The following is a 13,956-nucleotide window of genomic DNA, read 5'->3' as shown; positions in this document are numbered from 1 at the left end:
GACTTTAGCTACCAAGAGCTGTAGGAAAATAAACTTTAGGCTGGAAGAATGAAGAGGTGTGCATACAGGGAGCCTTGGCAGCATCCTGCTGCATGGAGGGCTCCTGCATCGACTCCGCTATGTCACTTCCAGGGGATGTGACACACGTCTAATATCTGGTGATCTTCAGAAGAACTTTGTCTTTCTTCATCTTCCGAGACTCATCTTGAGAGTTGTTTTAACCAACATTCTGAAGTAATTCCTGAGAAAACCCAGTCTCACACTCTAAAGCACAAAATTGAAATCGGCCCCTTGTAGTGTGACTAAGCTGAGGCAGCATGTGAGACAGGCCTCAGCATGGTCACAAAGCATGTGAGGAGCCCTTTGTGAGTAGGAGGGAACCCAGTCAAGGAGTTTTACTCCCTTGAGCCTCTAGTTTAAAACAGTAAAGTGCTTCTGCACTCATCATCAATGGTGAGTGAGCCACTTAAAATGCCACTGTTTACAACTGAGACACCCACCGTGAACATGCATTTGTATGAGCCCAAGAAATGGATTCCATGGATGGGGTTTATAGTGAATGAATTATTTTTATATGAAATTTATCAATATTTATTTTGGAAAGTTGCTTCTGAAAATGTCTATTTTTCAAAATACACTGAGCATGACTAACTCCAAATTTAATCTTATAAAGTTCTATGTGGCTTTGTTGTAAGTAAAACATTTATTTTTTAAAAAATGACCTGAGGATGAAGTTGGAAGATGGATATTTAATTTTGTAGTGAGATTCCTATATTGTACATCTCCTACTCTTGGAACTTGTGTCTAAGTACTGGGCAAGGAAGTCTTTCTGTTTCATGACAATTTGTATGATAATAAATGTTATAAACCTAAGCATTGAGATATGGATCTCCAATTGTGTTATATAGAATTACCCTGCTTCTCTTGTAAGTTCCCAAAGGTCTAAACCTTACCATTGTAAAGTCATGTGGTCACACATTTTCATCTTTCTATGGTACAGAATCAGTGTTAGGATTCTGAGAGGTGAGAGGGAAAGGAGAATTATTGGGGGCTTATGTTATTTGGCTATTTTATCCATAACCTTAATAGTTTATGTAAATAGTTAATATAAAGTTTCTATCTGATGTCGGCCTTTGAATGTACTTCAGAATTTCTGTGAATATGTGCCTTACTTCTGGTGGGAGTCTGGAAACTCCAAGATCTAAGAGCCTCTTCAGGGCTCCTGAGCCCCACTTACACCCGGGCTCTGGCCTCATTGCTACCATCTGTGATGAAAGATGATCTGCTTTAATCCCCCACAAAGATCGCCCATCTTATCCCATGAGAGCTCTTTGTTTGGGTCTTTATTCTTCTATTGTAATGATTCATGATCATGCTTTGTTACTTAGGCATCTAGAAATTTTCAGTTTTATATTTTAAACTGTGTTCTGACATTTCCTTTTTTTTAAATTTAGAAAGGTAACTTAAGAAAACTTTCAAATAGAGAACTCTGATAAGAGTGATGGCTTCCATTGACTCTCAGTGAGCAGTTATGGATCCCCAAACCACAGCATTATCACTACACCATAGCAGTTGTGTCTTTTCAGGGAAGGGATCAAACCTAGTGCCTTGCTCATGCTAGGTAAGCGCTTTTCCACTGAGATCTATTCTCAGACCCAGCATGTGTCTTTGAAGTTTAATATAAGTAGGATTACTATGTAAGTATACTAATATCCCAGTGATTACTTAATAATTACAATGCATCCTTTTTAAAAGAAAGTACAAAGACTTAGGGACTGAAGAGATGATGGCTCAGTGGCTGAGAGCACTGGTTGGTCTTGCCTAGGACTAGACTTTGGTTCCTAGAATGCACTTCAAGTGTCTCACAACTGCCTTAGCTGCAGCCCCTGAGGACCTGACACCCTCTTCTGAACTCAACAGACATCCATGCTCACAGGCTCATACCCCTCCATATACTTAATAAAAACAAATCTTAAAGATGAGTCTCTTAAACACCATAATGATTCTTAACAGATCAAACTTAAGGATATTTAGATTGAAAGACCCCAGAAGGGGTACTTTCGTAGAAGGAGACCCGCACCCAGGAATCAGCGAGACCACACTTGGATGCAAAACCGCAAGAGGTTTTATTAGAGACGCGGGTACCCGGGGCGACTTAGCTTCTTTGTGGCTAAGCGCACTGAGCCAAGGGAGAGAGGTCCTTATATAGCAAAAGCGCAGTACAGAAGCGAAAAGCATAGTTACAGGGATTCTATTGGACAATTTAATGAGGTGTAAAGTTATTTCAAATCAGCACTTTCTCAAGGTCTAGTAGTCAGGCGAAACGGCCTTGGCTTTACTTATCTTTTTCCGCGTCCAGATGGCTGACCCTGGGTCAGAGCGATCCCCGTCAAGGGGGGCTGCGGGGGGGGGGGCGCCCTCTCGCCGCCGCGGGCTCCTCGGGGCTCAGTGCCAGGCGGGCGTGCCAGGGGCGCGAGCCCCGCCGGGGTGAACCGGCTAGGGGGAGCCGACAGCCGGGCGTGCGCGTACGGAAGTGTCCTAAGCCGTTCTGGGCTCATGGGCTGTTGGCTGGTTCCGGCGGCGGGGGAGGAGAAGCCGGCAGGTGTGGGGATCGGGGGTCGGGGAGTGCAGGGGAGGATGCATCCGCGCACCCGCCAGCCGCCGACCGGAGGAGGAGGCAAACTTAAAAGAAAAATCTAATGGGCGGGGGTCTTTCAAGATGATTGATAACCTCATATGAACAACTCTGAAATGAGCATTCTCACAGACAATTACATCTTGACACAAACTTTGGCAAAAATTTCTTTGCAATACTAGGTCATACATGTTAAAAACCAACTCAAGGGGGCTGGAGAGATTAAGGTTAAGAGCACTTGCTGCTCTTCTAGAGGTCCTGAGTTCAATTCCCAGCAACCACATGGTGGCTCACAACCATCTGTAATGAGATCTGGTGCCCTCTTCTGACTTGCAGGAATATAGGCAGGCAGAACACTGTATACATAATAAATAAATAAATAACCAACTCAAATTGATTTATGTATCTTTTTAATACTTTAACTTGCAGTTGACCACATTTTTCATGTTTAAATAATTTGGTTTTTCTCTTCACACTCCTTCCTTAATTCGTATTGACTATTAACAGTTTGTTGTAAAAAAGTAATGGGCACCTAGTAGCTTTGTGCATGTATAGGCTGTAGTGTGACAGCTCAATAGATATATCTAACAAACATTGGTCAGATCGTGATTACTGGCAAAGCCATCACTTCAGACATTTTAAGTTTGTGTTGGGGACATTCAAAATGCTCTTGATTAGTTATTTTTGAAACAAATAATCATTGCTAACCAGTCACAGTCATCATAGTATAGGTAAAACATTAGTTTTTTTCCTATCCACTTAATTAATATCTATAAATTGATAGTGTATGATTTGTGAGTCAGCTTAAGAAGACAGAAGGCAGAAATAGACTTTAGTCTGACCTTCAACAGATGGGACTGAGTTTATCATAGTACACCGTGAGGGGCAGCCTCTCTCCCATAGGAAACTAAGGGGCCTGCCAGGGTAAAATCTGGCTGTGACCCTTTATAGGAGTGTGTTGGAGGGCTTGGGAATGAGGAAACCATTGCAGCTGTAGCACACATTTCTCTCCTGTAGCTTCTCCTTCCTGAAATCATTTGCTTAGGTGAGACAGACTATATTAGGAGACAGACAGACATTCATTTCTGGGCTGACCAATAACTGCTGAGCAAGGTCATCTGTAATTTCATAGGAATCTTGTTTTATAACCAAGGCATGCTATCATTGCAAATCCTGGCAAGCAGAGAAAGAGATGGGGATCAGGAGCCTCAAAAGAAGTGAGGAACAGTGACATCAACTCTTTCTTAACTGCTTTGAGCTGAGGAGGGTCATTGTCAGAAGGAGTTAGGCCCAGGCCTGTCGAAGAGGGAGTCCTCTGGTCATTTAGCAGGAGGGGAATTTGAACAGGATCATCTGCAGTGGGCCATGAGATTGCTGCCATGCATTCATGGAGAGACTTTTAAAAAATAATCATGAGAGAGAGAGAGAGAGAGAGAGAACAGATTATTTGGCGAGTAAAACTGAGATACTTCCCAAAAAGGTGTAGGGAAGGAGAGGAGTAGGGACATGACAGCCAGTGAGTCAGTGAGAGAAAGTAGGTATAGATTCAGGGTGACAGTGCCTAGTCCCACTGCCAGGAGAGCTGCTCCAAAGTGAGCTAGCACATACAACAGGGAACTGCAGAGTATCAAAGGAAGGGGACAGGAGAAAACAGAGGACAAATGTAAAGAATTGTATCTGACACAGGGTGAAAGGGATGTAGTTATCTTGTAGTCACAGCATCTAAAAGGTCTTTTTGCAGTTGTATCAGGAACAAATGGAACTGGAGTAGAATGGCAGCCATTGGGAGAGCTTATGTGCAGCAGTTTGTTAGGTATAGCGGAATAAATAAAACATTAAAAGACAGGATGAAAACAAAAGTATGGAAATAATAAGGAGGAAAGAATTGATCAAGGGCAGGAGCCAGAAATGGAGAGAACTGGAAATCTCCCATAGGAGGAGGCTTGTGGTTTTTGTCTGGTCCCTGTGTTTTTGGCCTCATATCAAACCCAATATGATTTGTTGGCATGGAAGCAGCATCATTTGTGAAGGAGGGCACAAATCCCATCTTAAACAGTATTCAGATCTAGTCTTGGAGTATTTTAGCAGCCTCATTTAAAACTATTGTGAGGCTTACCTCACAGGTATAGCATTTGCTTTGTATGCAACAGAGATCTTTTCTGTTCGTTTTCAGCTTCTTGATTCTTTGGGGGTAGGTTTTCTTTTTTCTTTTTTTCTTTTTTTTTTTTTTTTGGTTTTTTTGAGACAGGCTTTGGAGGCTGTCCTGTAGCTCTTGTAGACCAGGCTGGTCTTGAACTCACAGAGATCCGCCTGCTTCTGCCTCCCGAGTACTGGGATTAAAGGCGTGTGCCACCACCACCCGGCTGGGTAGGTTTTTATGTAGCAAAACTAAATGTATTAGTCAATGTTCTCTAGAAGAACAGAACTTATAGAATGAATCTCACTCCCTCTCCTTCATGCATATGTATATATGGAGGATTTATTAGATTAGCTTGCAGGGCAGCTAACCCAACAATGGCTGCCTATGAACAGAAGCTTCAAAAATCCAGTGGCTGTTCAGTCCACAAGGCTGGATGTCTCAGATCGTCTTCATTATATTCCAGAATCCCTATGAAGTAGGTTTTAATACTAGTGAAGGAATGGACTTTCTAATAAGAGAGAGAACAAGCAGATAAAGACATTGTCAATTTCCTTCTTCCATGTTGTTCATATAGGGTGTTAGTAGAAGGTGTGTCCTGGATTAAAGGAATGTCTTTACACCTCTAAGATCCAGATTAGAAATGAATTTCCAACTAAAATGATTTAATTAAGAAAAATATCCCTCATAGGTGTACCCAGCAATTTGGGTTTTAGTTAATTCTAGATATATCCAAGTTGAAAACCAAGACTAGCCATCATACTAAATGGCGTGACCCCTGGTCATCTGCCTCTCTCCTTCCACAGTGGTGAGACTGCATGTGTGAACTAGTGTTCCCAGTGTTGTGTGGGCTTGATGCCTAACTCAGGGCTCCAGAATGCTAAGCAATCACTCTAGTAACTGAGGTACATCCCAGAATTTTGCAGGGAGGGAGAAGCTGAGGATTCTACTGTGTAACTGAATCGTCTTAAATCAGTATATGATCCCAGCATGTATGAAAAACTTGTCTGTCCTGCTGAACCAGACTCTGATATGAAGATACAGAAGCATTCCCCCTCCAACCTACACTATTTTAAATAGGCAAATATGCTTAGCTAGCTCCAATAACTTTTCCATTCTTTTCTTTTTGAGATTATAATTTAATAACAACATTGCTTCCTTCCCTTTCCTCCTTCTAAACCTTCCCCCAAACTCCTCCATGTTCACCAAGTTCATGGCCTCTTTTTAGCTAATTGTTACTGCATGCATATATGTATATGCATATGTATTCATAAATATAATCTGTTCAGTCTGTATAACGCTACTTACATCACAGTGGTCTGAATGAAAATGGCCCTCATAAACTCATGGGGAGTGGTGTTATTAGAGATGTGGCCTTGTTGGAGTAGGTGTGGCCTTGTGGGAGGAAGTATGTCATCAGAGGTGTTGGCTTTGGGTTTCAGAACCCCAAGCCAAGCTTAGTGGCTCATTGTCTCTTCCAGCTCCTTGTGGATCCTGATGTAGAACTCTTAGCTACCTCTCCAGTACCATGTCTGCCTGCATACCATGATAATGGGCTAAACCTCTCTGAACTGTAAGCCAGCCCCAGTTAAATGTTTTTCCTCTTAAGAGTTGCTATGGTCTGCCGGGCATTGGTGGCACACGCCTTTAATCCCAGCACTCAGGAGGCAGAAGCAGGCAGATCTCTGTGAGTTTGAGGCCAGCCTGGTCTCCAGAGTGAGTGCCAGGATAGGCTCCAAAGCTACACAGAGAAACCCTTTCTCGAAAAACAAAAAACAAAACAAAAAAAAACCAAAAAAAAAAAAAAAAAGAGTTGCCATGGTCATGATGGTGTCTCTTCACAATAAAACCCTAGCTAAGATATACATGTATGTTGTCAGGGCTGACAGTTTAGGAGAATCTACAACCACTAATATTCTAAACCACCATAATCCCTAATAGCAATTTATAAACATTTGCCTATAAAACCACAGGTAAGTGTAGTCTTCACCCCTCTTTAAGGAAACTTCTCTTTGCAATAGGCAAAGACCACCACAGAAAACCACACGCAGTCAAAATGAAGAGTCGAGGAGCCCAGTCCCAATGGATGCATCCACAAAACACTCCCACACCTAAGGATCAGGTAACATTGCTGAAGAGAGGGTGGGAAGAGTATTGTAAGATCTAGAAAATCCATGAATTTGCTGTGAGATTGCAGTTTGAGAAGCTGTACCCATTAAGTCTCATAAACAGGACTCCACTAATTTGACCGGAATAAGGGTAGCACCAGTGAACATGGCAAACTGGACAGAGAAAAATCCCACCAGGCGGGCTGGAGAGATGGCTCAGAGGTTAAGAGAACTGACTGCTCTTCCAGAGGTCCTGAGTTCAATTCCCAGCAACCACATGGTGGCTCACAACCATCTATAATGAGATCCTGTGCCCTCTTCAGGCGTGCAGGGATACATGCAGACAGAATGTTGTATACATAATAAATAAATCTTTTTAAAAAATCCCACCAGGCCTCAGCCCTACACAAAGAACTGTAGGTAATTGTGGGAAGCTGGGAAGAGAATGGGTGGCCTTCTCCAGGGAAGAGCACAACTGGTTGTCCAGTGCTAAACGGAATATTTTTAAGTGTCCAATCTTTATGACAGATGTATTTATTTTAATTTATATGTATATTTTGCCTGCATATGTTTGTATGCATCACATATATGATTGTTCCCAGGAGTGGGGAAGAAAGAATAGATACACCAGAAGTAGAGTTATACAGAGATGGTTGGGAGTCTTCAATTTGATACTGTAAAGGCAACCTAAGTTCTCTGAAGGAGTAGCAAGTACTCTAAAATGCTAAGCAAACTCTGCAGCCCTTAAGGTGCCCTATTTTGATAAGGGGTACACTCCTGAGGGCGAGGTGATTTGTAGGAAGAAAAGAGAGGATGAGTTGATGCTACAGGTGGACATCATCTAGAAACTGCAACCTACAACTCAGTGTGCGGAGAAGAAGCATCAGAGCTACAAGGTTCAGGATAGAGGGCATAGACCTGAAGCTGGACCCAGGGATGATGAACCAGAAGATGCAGGAGGATCTAATCCCCTCCATAGGGCACTTCATTGCTGAAGTCACTCCATATCTTAAGAAGGCTGGCAGCACATGGAGACTCAGAATGCCAAGTGAGCCTCAGGCACGAAGAACCCAGCTACAGTGTCTCCTTCTTTCTGTGGATGAATTGACCTGAAAAGGGTTCTCATTGCATGGATACCGGATGTATTCTATTTGCTGTGACTAAGGTGTGTTGTGGGACTCCACCTTCATAGCTAAAATATGAAACATTTTAGAAGAACAAAAAGATTCCTGATAGTCACTGTGTAGGTTCTTAGCCTGTGACAGACAACCCCTGATGGAACCATAAGTTCTGTGAACCTCCACACTTTTCTAGAATGTGTTAGTAATCAGGGTCTTTTGTTGAAATGCCATTCTGCTCATAACCACATTACACCCCAGGGATGGTTGTGTCCAAATGTGATAATCAAGTGTCCTTCACAGTTAGTACAGTGTAAGAAGTTAGCAGGCATCACAATGACATGTGAGAAAAGAGGGATTTGGTTTATTAATAAAGACCAATGAAAATACAGAGTAATACAAATTATCTTATTGCTACCTGATACAATGAAATAGCTGGCTTGGCTACTCTCTTAGAAAATAAAGACAAAACTTACAGCCAAACGCTTAACAACCAGATCCCAGGTCAGTCAGGTCTCTAGGCAAGGACTTCGGCTTCCGTCATCTTCAAGGGGTACGCAGCACCTCCTTCCTATCTGAGTATCCTGGGATGTAATCTCCTGTGTTTCTCCAAAATCATCTTCAAAGGAGATCATGTCTACACTGCTACATTCAGTTTAACAATTCTGTACAAATAATCCACTGAGGAGCCGTACCATGGGAAGTTAAGAGGGGAAGGCAATGCCATGAATGACTTCAGTTTATTTTGATGCTGGCAAGCCTTTGGGCCTTAATGTCCTTGATCGTAATACATGCAGTCACAGGACACCTTGACTGTGAACCTAAAACTGAGATTAATGACTGAGGACACAAGGGAAGAATATCCACGTTCCTAGTCTGACCATATGTTTAGAACTGTCACATACTGGCAAGCCAGTGGTGACCCTGTTTTAGAGGCACAGTTAGAAATGTAAAATTGCCTTTCTGATTCCACAAGACAACTATACTGTGCTCCAATTATACTTCAAGTCATGTTAGTCCCTGTGGTGTGCATCCCCTGAACACTCTTGTTTCCAGTGCATCACAGTGTCTGAAGCCATGTGTTCTGGGACCCCATGATGAAAGTCCAACTACTAGACTTTCAATTCTCAGTATCCAGAAGCAATCTTTTCCTATTTATTGCCAACACTGGCAAAGTCTGATCTCCCTGGTATAAACACAGTGCCTACGGCATTCAAGGCAGATGCCTGTAGCAAAGGCTATTTGTCTTAGGCTGCCTTTTGGCAAGAGGTATATCCAGGAGCTCAGGACACAGTTGGGCAAAAACCTCCAGTGGGTCATAGCACTCTAGAGGTGGGGGGTAAAACTCCACAGTCAAGTTGCTTAGATTGGCCACACTCTGCAGAAGCTTCTTCAATACAGCACTGGAGAAGTCTTTGTCACAGAAATTCACAGTCGTGAGCTGTGAGCACTGGCTCAGGGCAGGCAAGAGGGCACTGAGCTCAGAGTCCTCCATCTTGCAGTTCACTAACTCCAGGGTCTGCAAAGTGTCTGCTGTATTCTCAAGGAGAAATCGGAGATGTGTGACACCAAACTTGGAGAACACTACACTACTGAGGTTCAGATGTTTCAGTTGACAGAGCCCCTGTCACTGTGACAAGTTTTTCAAGTCTGATTGGGTGAGATAGCAGAAACTGATGGACAACGAATCCAAGGGAGTCTTCAGGAATCTACGGGGAAAAAAGGAAATTACTTCATGATGTTCAAGGGCAATAAAAAGTTTGACACTGATAGAGAAGGGACCACATATGCAAAGTCAGACTAGCCTCATGCTGAAGGTCACCACTTGGGATACACCCTGTGGTGCCTCTCATGTAATTGTCTCCTGAGGCATGTACATAAGCTGGGATGGTCTCAGATCACACATCCCCAGCTCCACATCCTCATTCTGTCTAACAGACCTAGAGTTTGCCACAGCAGGCCAGGATCTCAAACTCAGAAAGGACCATTACAAAAAGGTTCTGGCAGCATCTTGGCATGTGTCCTGAATAGCTCATCACTGTCCCTCCTACCAGTCACAGCCTCTATCCCTGGTTTCAGTGCTTCAACCTTGAAACTGATAGTCCCTCACCCCAGAATCAACCATTTTCCATCTACTATATCCCAACCTGTGCTCATATTATCCTTCTCTCCAGGGGGACTTAGAGCTGATAAAGGCTCAACCAGAAGAACAAGCTGGCCACTCTTCACAGATCTGAGTACCGAGTTTCTTAGGTTCCTGTACAGGTGTGGGAACTCCCAGATCAGTGCCTGCTAATTTGTCCTGTTCCATTCCCAATAGCACAGCCAGGATCTCCAGAAGGAATATTCAAAGCACACTCACTGTGTCTGACCCCACCCCCACCCCCACCCCCAATGGATCTGCTTTCAAGGCAGTTCCCTCAACATCTCCTACCCAGCTTTGACTAGTAAATGAATGGTCATTGAACCAAGTGACCTCAGTTATGAAGGATACAAGTCAACACATAGACACTGTGATGAGTCCATCACGGCTAAATCCACAGTGGCTGGAACACTCCCTGGGCCCACTAGTGCTTGAAGTAAAGGGAAAAGGCTTGCAGTCACAGTAGAAGCAGCTCTCCGTCATTCCTTACCTCAACAGCTGCTGCATGTGGTGAGGAGAAAAGTAGATGCCATCCATGGAAAGATGCTCTAGTGAGGTGAGTTTGGAGAACTAAGAGAGAAACTGGACAGCACACATCTCTGTGACTGCCAAGGTATTTACAGCCATGTCTCTGTTCAAGAAGATGTGAGTTAGATGGCATTCACGAAGTTCTGTCATATGCCCAAAATGAGATGCAATGTGACCCAGCAAGGGCAGAACATGATTTGTGGATAGCTCCATTTTCTCGATATTATCTGGTGGGAAAATGTCCAAGATCTCCTTGATAATCTCCCCAGGGAAGTCACAAAATTCCATCTTCACGCAGCACAGCAGCACACAGACTTTCCTCTCCTGGGCCCACTGCAACAAGCATGTTTGGTGTTCTTTCAGGTGGAACCTGAGGCTGAGGTCAGTGACCACCTTCACATCCCTCCTCAGTTTACTGCTTACTTGCTCCTGACTTTCAGTCTCTGTTGAGCAGTACAAATTCTTTCTGCTAGGCCATACATCCCAGAAATCCTGGGTCATATTCCTCAGGTCAAGTACTCGAAGCTTCCACCTTCTGTGGAGAAAAAAGGTGAAATTTCATGATGAAAACAGGAAAAAACTCGGAGACAGCCTGTGTCCTACTTCTCTATGTCAGCTCAAACATAGCCCCTCTCACCTGCCAGGCAAGGGCAATCTTTGCCTGAACTTCATCTGGAGGCCTTTCCTGCTTCCCTCCATTCAATTACTGTAGACTTGTGTCTCTTCCACACCAAGTGTCTGTAGGAGAGCCAGGGAAAGCTTATTCCACTGTGGCTTCATCTACTCTGAGCTCTCCTCCACTCCTGACTGTCATTTTATGAGCTCTCAACATGAATACAAGTGCTACAGACCTCCAACAGGATGATACCAGAAGTTTCTGTCCACTTTGACCCCATTCTCCCTGACCTCACATGTATCTTACCTATAGCCCAGCAACTCCCCTTCTAGTCTACCTGGGCCTTGCTTACCTGGGGCGAACCTTCTGTGCCTGCAGAATATCTACACCACCCAGAACAGCTTGCAACAACTCCACATTGGGTGTCTTCATCAGGGCCCCCACGGGGAGGTAGGAAAAGGGCCAGGCTGCCACCATTGCCTTCAGTAGCTGCATGTGTCTACCAGTGAGGGCCTCCTTGAACACTGGTGGGAAGAGATGAGGGGGCAGGTACTCCAGAGTAGAGATGGTTGAGGCCTCATTCAACAGAAGGCTCTGCACTGCCAGATGTTGGAGTGAAGGTGGGTTGTAGATGCTCATCCTGATAGATCTTCAGTCAGAAGGAACCTGGTGAAGCATTTGGGACACATTATTTTCAACTTATGTTTTGGGAATTCCCACTTCTCACACACTGCAGGTACCAGAGGGTCAGAGTCCTTGGTCTGGCAGTAATGGAGAACTCAGTGTACCTTATTGTATACCATCTGGTGGTGTCAAAGCCAAACTTCCATCAGTCTCAGCATGTGAAGGCTCTTAAAGACCCCACACAGGCACAAATTAATCATTATCCTACCAGGTACCTACCCCTGTTCTTCTGTTTGGAAGTATTCAGGAGCATACAGAATGAGCAGACCTATGTTACAGGAAAAGACACCAACCATCTTTCCAAGAACTCATGAAAATAGTGTTGATGTCACACACCCAATCCACCAATAAGTTGTGCCTTCACCAAAGTGATCCCTCTGGGATGGAGTAAGGAGAATTAGTGAAATGCCTATTAGTACATGCTCCTTCTAAAATGAGACTCGTAGATGAGAAGCCAAGTAAACAGAGGCTACAAGGACAAAGATTTTCCTATGATGCATTGGGAACTACAGGAATAAAAGAGATGAAAAAAGAAAATTTACAAACATTTGAAAGTTTGGTCTATACTTTAAAAGGGTACTAAATTAAGAGAGGATTCTAACTCTTATCCCATAAGGAGCCTAGAAACCTAGACAAAGTCAATGGATCTAGAGTTCAAGACCAGTCTCAGGGCGATGGTGGCACATGTCTTTAATCCCAGCACTTGGGAGACAGAGGCAGTCGGATCTCTTTGATTTCAAAACCAGTTGATCTACAAGAGCTAGTTCTAGGACAGGCTCTAAAGCCACAGAGAAACCCGTTTTGAAAAACAAAACAATGAGAGAGAGAGCCTATTTTAACCCTGTCTCCAAAAGCTCAAATGAGCCAAAGAACATTAAATGTAAATCCCTATGAGTAACTCTTCTCATTAAAACCAAACTACACCAGATGTAAAAATATTAAATTGTATCCTTAGAATTTTAAAGTCATCATCTGGAAATTTAGCTTAGTTGGTATAAGGCTAGACCAACATGCACTAAGCTTCCCAATGGAGGTGAGTGACTTACCTGATATGGACAGGGGTTATAGAGCTCCTATTGCCAGCAGGGCCAAGCAGAGACTCCAGGTCCCAGGATCCTCAGCCCAGTCAATCAGTGACTCCAGCTCCAGGACTATGAGATTCTACCAGGCCTTCTCTTACCTATTTATACACCTTGCAACTCACTCCTCCCCATGAAGCACCACCCCTCTACAAAAAAATCTCCTATCTGAGATGTACAATATGTCTCCACCCACTTTATCCTGGTAAGGATTTTTTTTTTCTACAGCAGATTGGTTGACTCTGACCTATGAAAACAAAAATACTACATTCAATGTCAATATTCCATCTGTGGATAGATTGACTGATTTTTGTATGCATTATCATGCACATGTTTATATATGTGAATATTTAGTGTTTGTGGTTTTAGTGTCTATATGTGTGTTTTATTGTGTCTGGGTATTTGAATGTGTAGTGAGGTTTAGGGTAGCCAAAGGCTAAAAAATTAGTCTCAAAATGACAAATTAAAAACCAAACACAAAACAAAAACACACCACATGAATTTGCTGCAGATGAGGAAGGGCTAAGGTGGGTGTCGGGAACCTTGAGTCCTCCCAAGCAATAAGCTTATTTGGGATAATGACTTGACCAAGCAGGTTAGAATCATCAAGGGTAAGATGGACACCTTAACTCAAAGTGAAAATCAACAACAATGCATGATGAGATGGAAATCAAACAAACAATAAACTTTATTAATACACATGTATCTCCTGCAAGGGGTTCACGCTCTTCATCTTAGCATTTCAGAAGCTGAGGTCAGAGGATTTCTGTGAGTTTCAGGCCAACCTGATCTACAAACTGTAAAACAACAACCTCAAAGTCCAAATGCAAAGCAGAGGTGCTTTTCTTGAAGAAAACAGTAGAAACCAAGTGCCTCAAATGGTCTTTTAGAACAAATATCTTACCTAG

At 43.3% G+C, this 13,956-nt stretch overlaps 1 protein-coding gene across 1 annotated transcript; it reads right to left on the bottom strand.

The window, feature by feature from the left end:
- Positions 1-9,153: 9,153 nt before the first annotated feature.
- LOC100756857 (PRAME family member 6) lies at positions 9,154-11,924 on the bottom strand. Its single transcript, XM_035438670.1, is given in 4 exon segments — positions 9,154-9,240; positions 9,242-9,707; positions 10,632-11,204; positions 11,638-11,924. Coding segments are annotated over 4 exon segments (1,413 nt in total).
- Positions 11,925-13,956: the final 2,032 nt, after the last annotated feature.

This window comes from Cricetulus griseus, chromosome 2 (genome assembly GCF_003668045.3).
Source record: "Cricetulus griseus strain 17A/GY chromosome 2, alternate assembly CriGri-PICRH-1.0, whole genome shotgun sequence".
In the NCBI taxonomy this organism is placed as follows: Eukaryota; Metazoa; Chordata; class Mammalia; order Rodentia; family Cricetidae; genus Cricetulus; species Cricetulus griseus.
The sequence above is the reverse complement of the archived record's forward strand: the minus strand, read 5'-3'. Positions and strand labels throughout refer to the sequence as shown.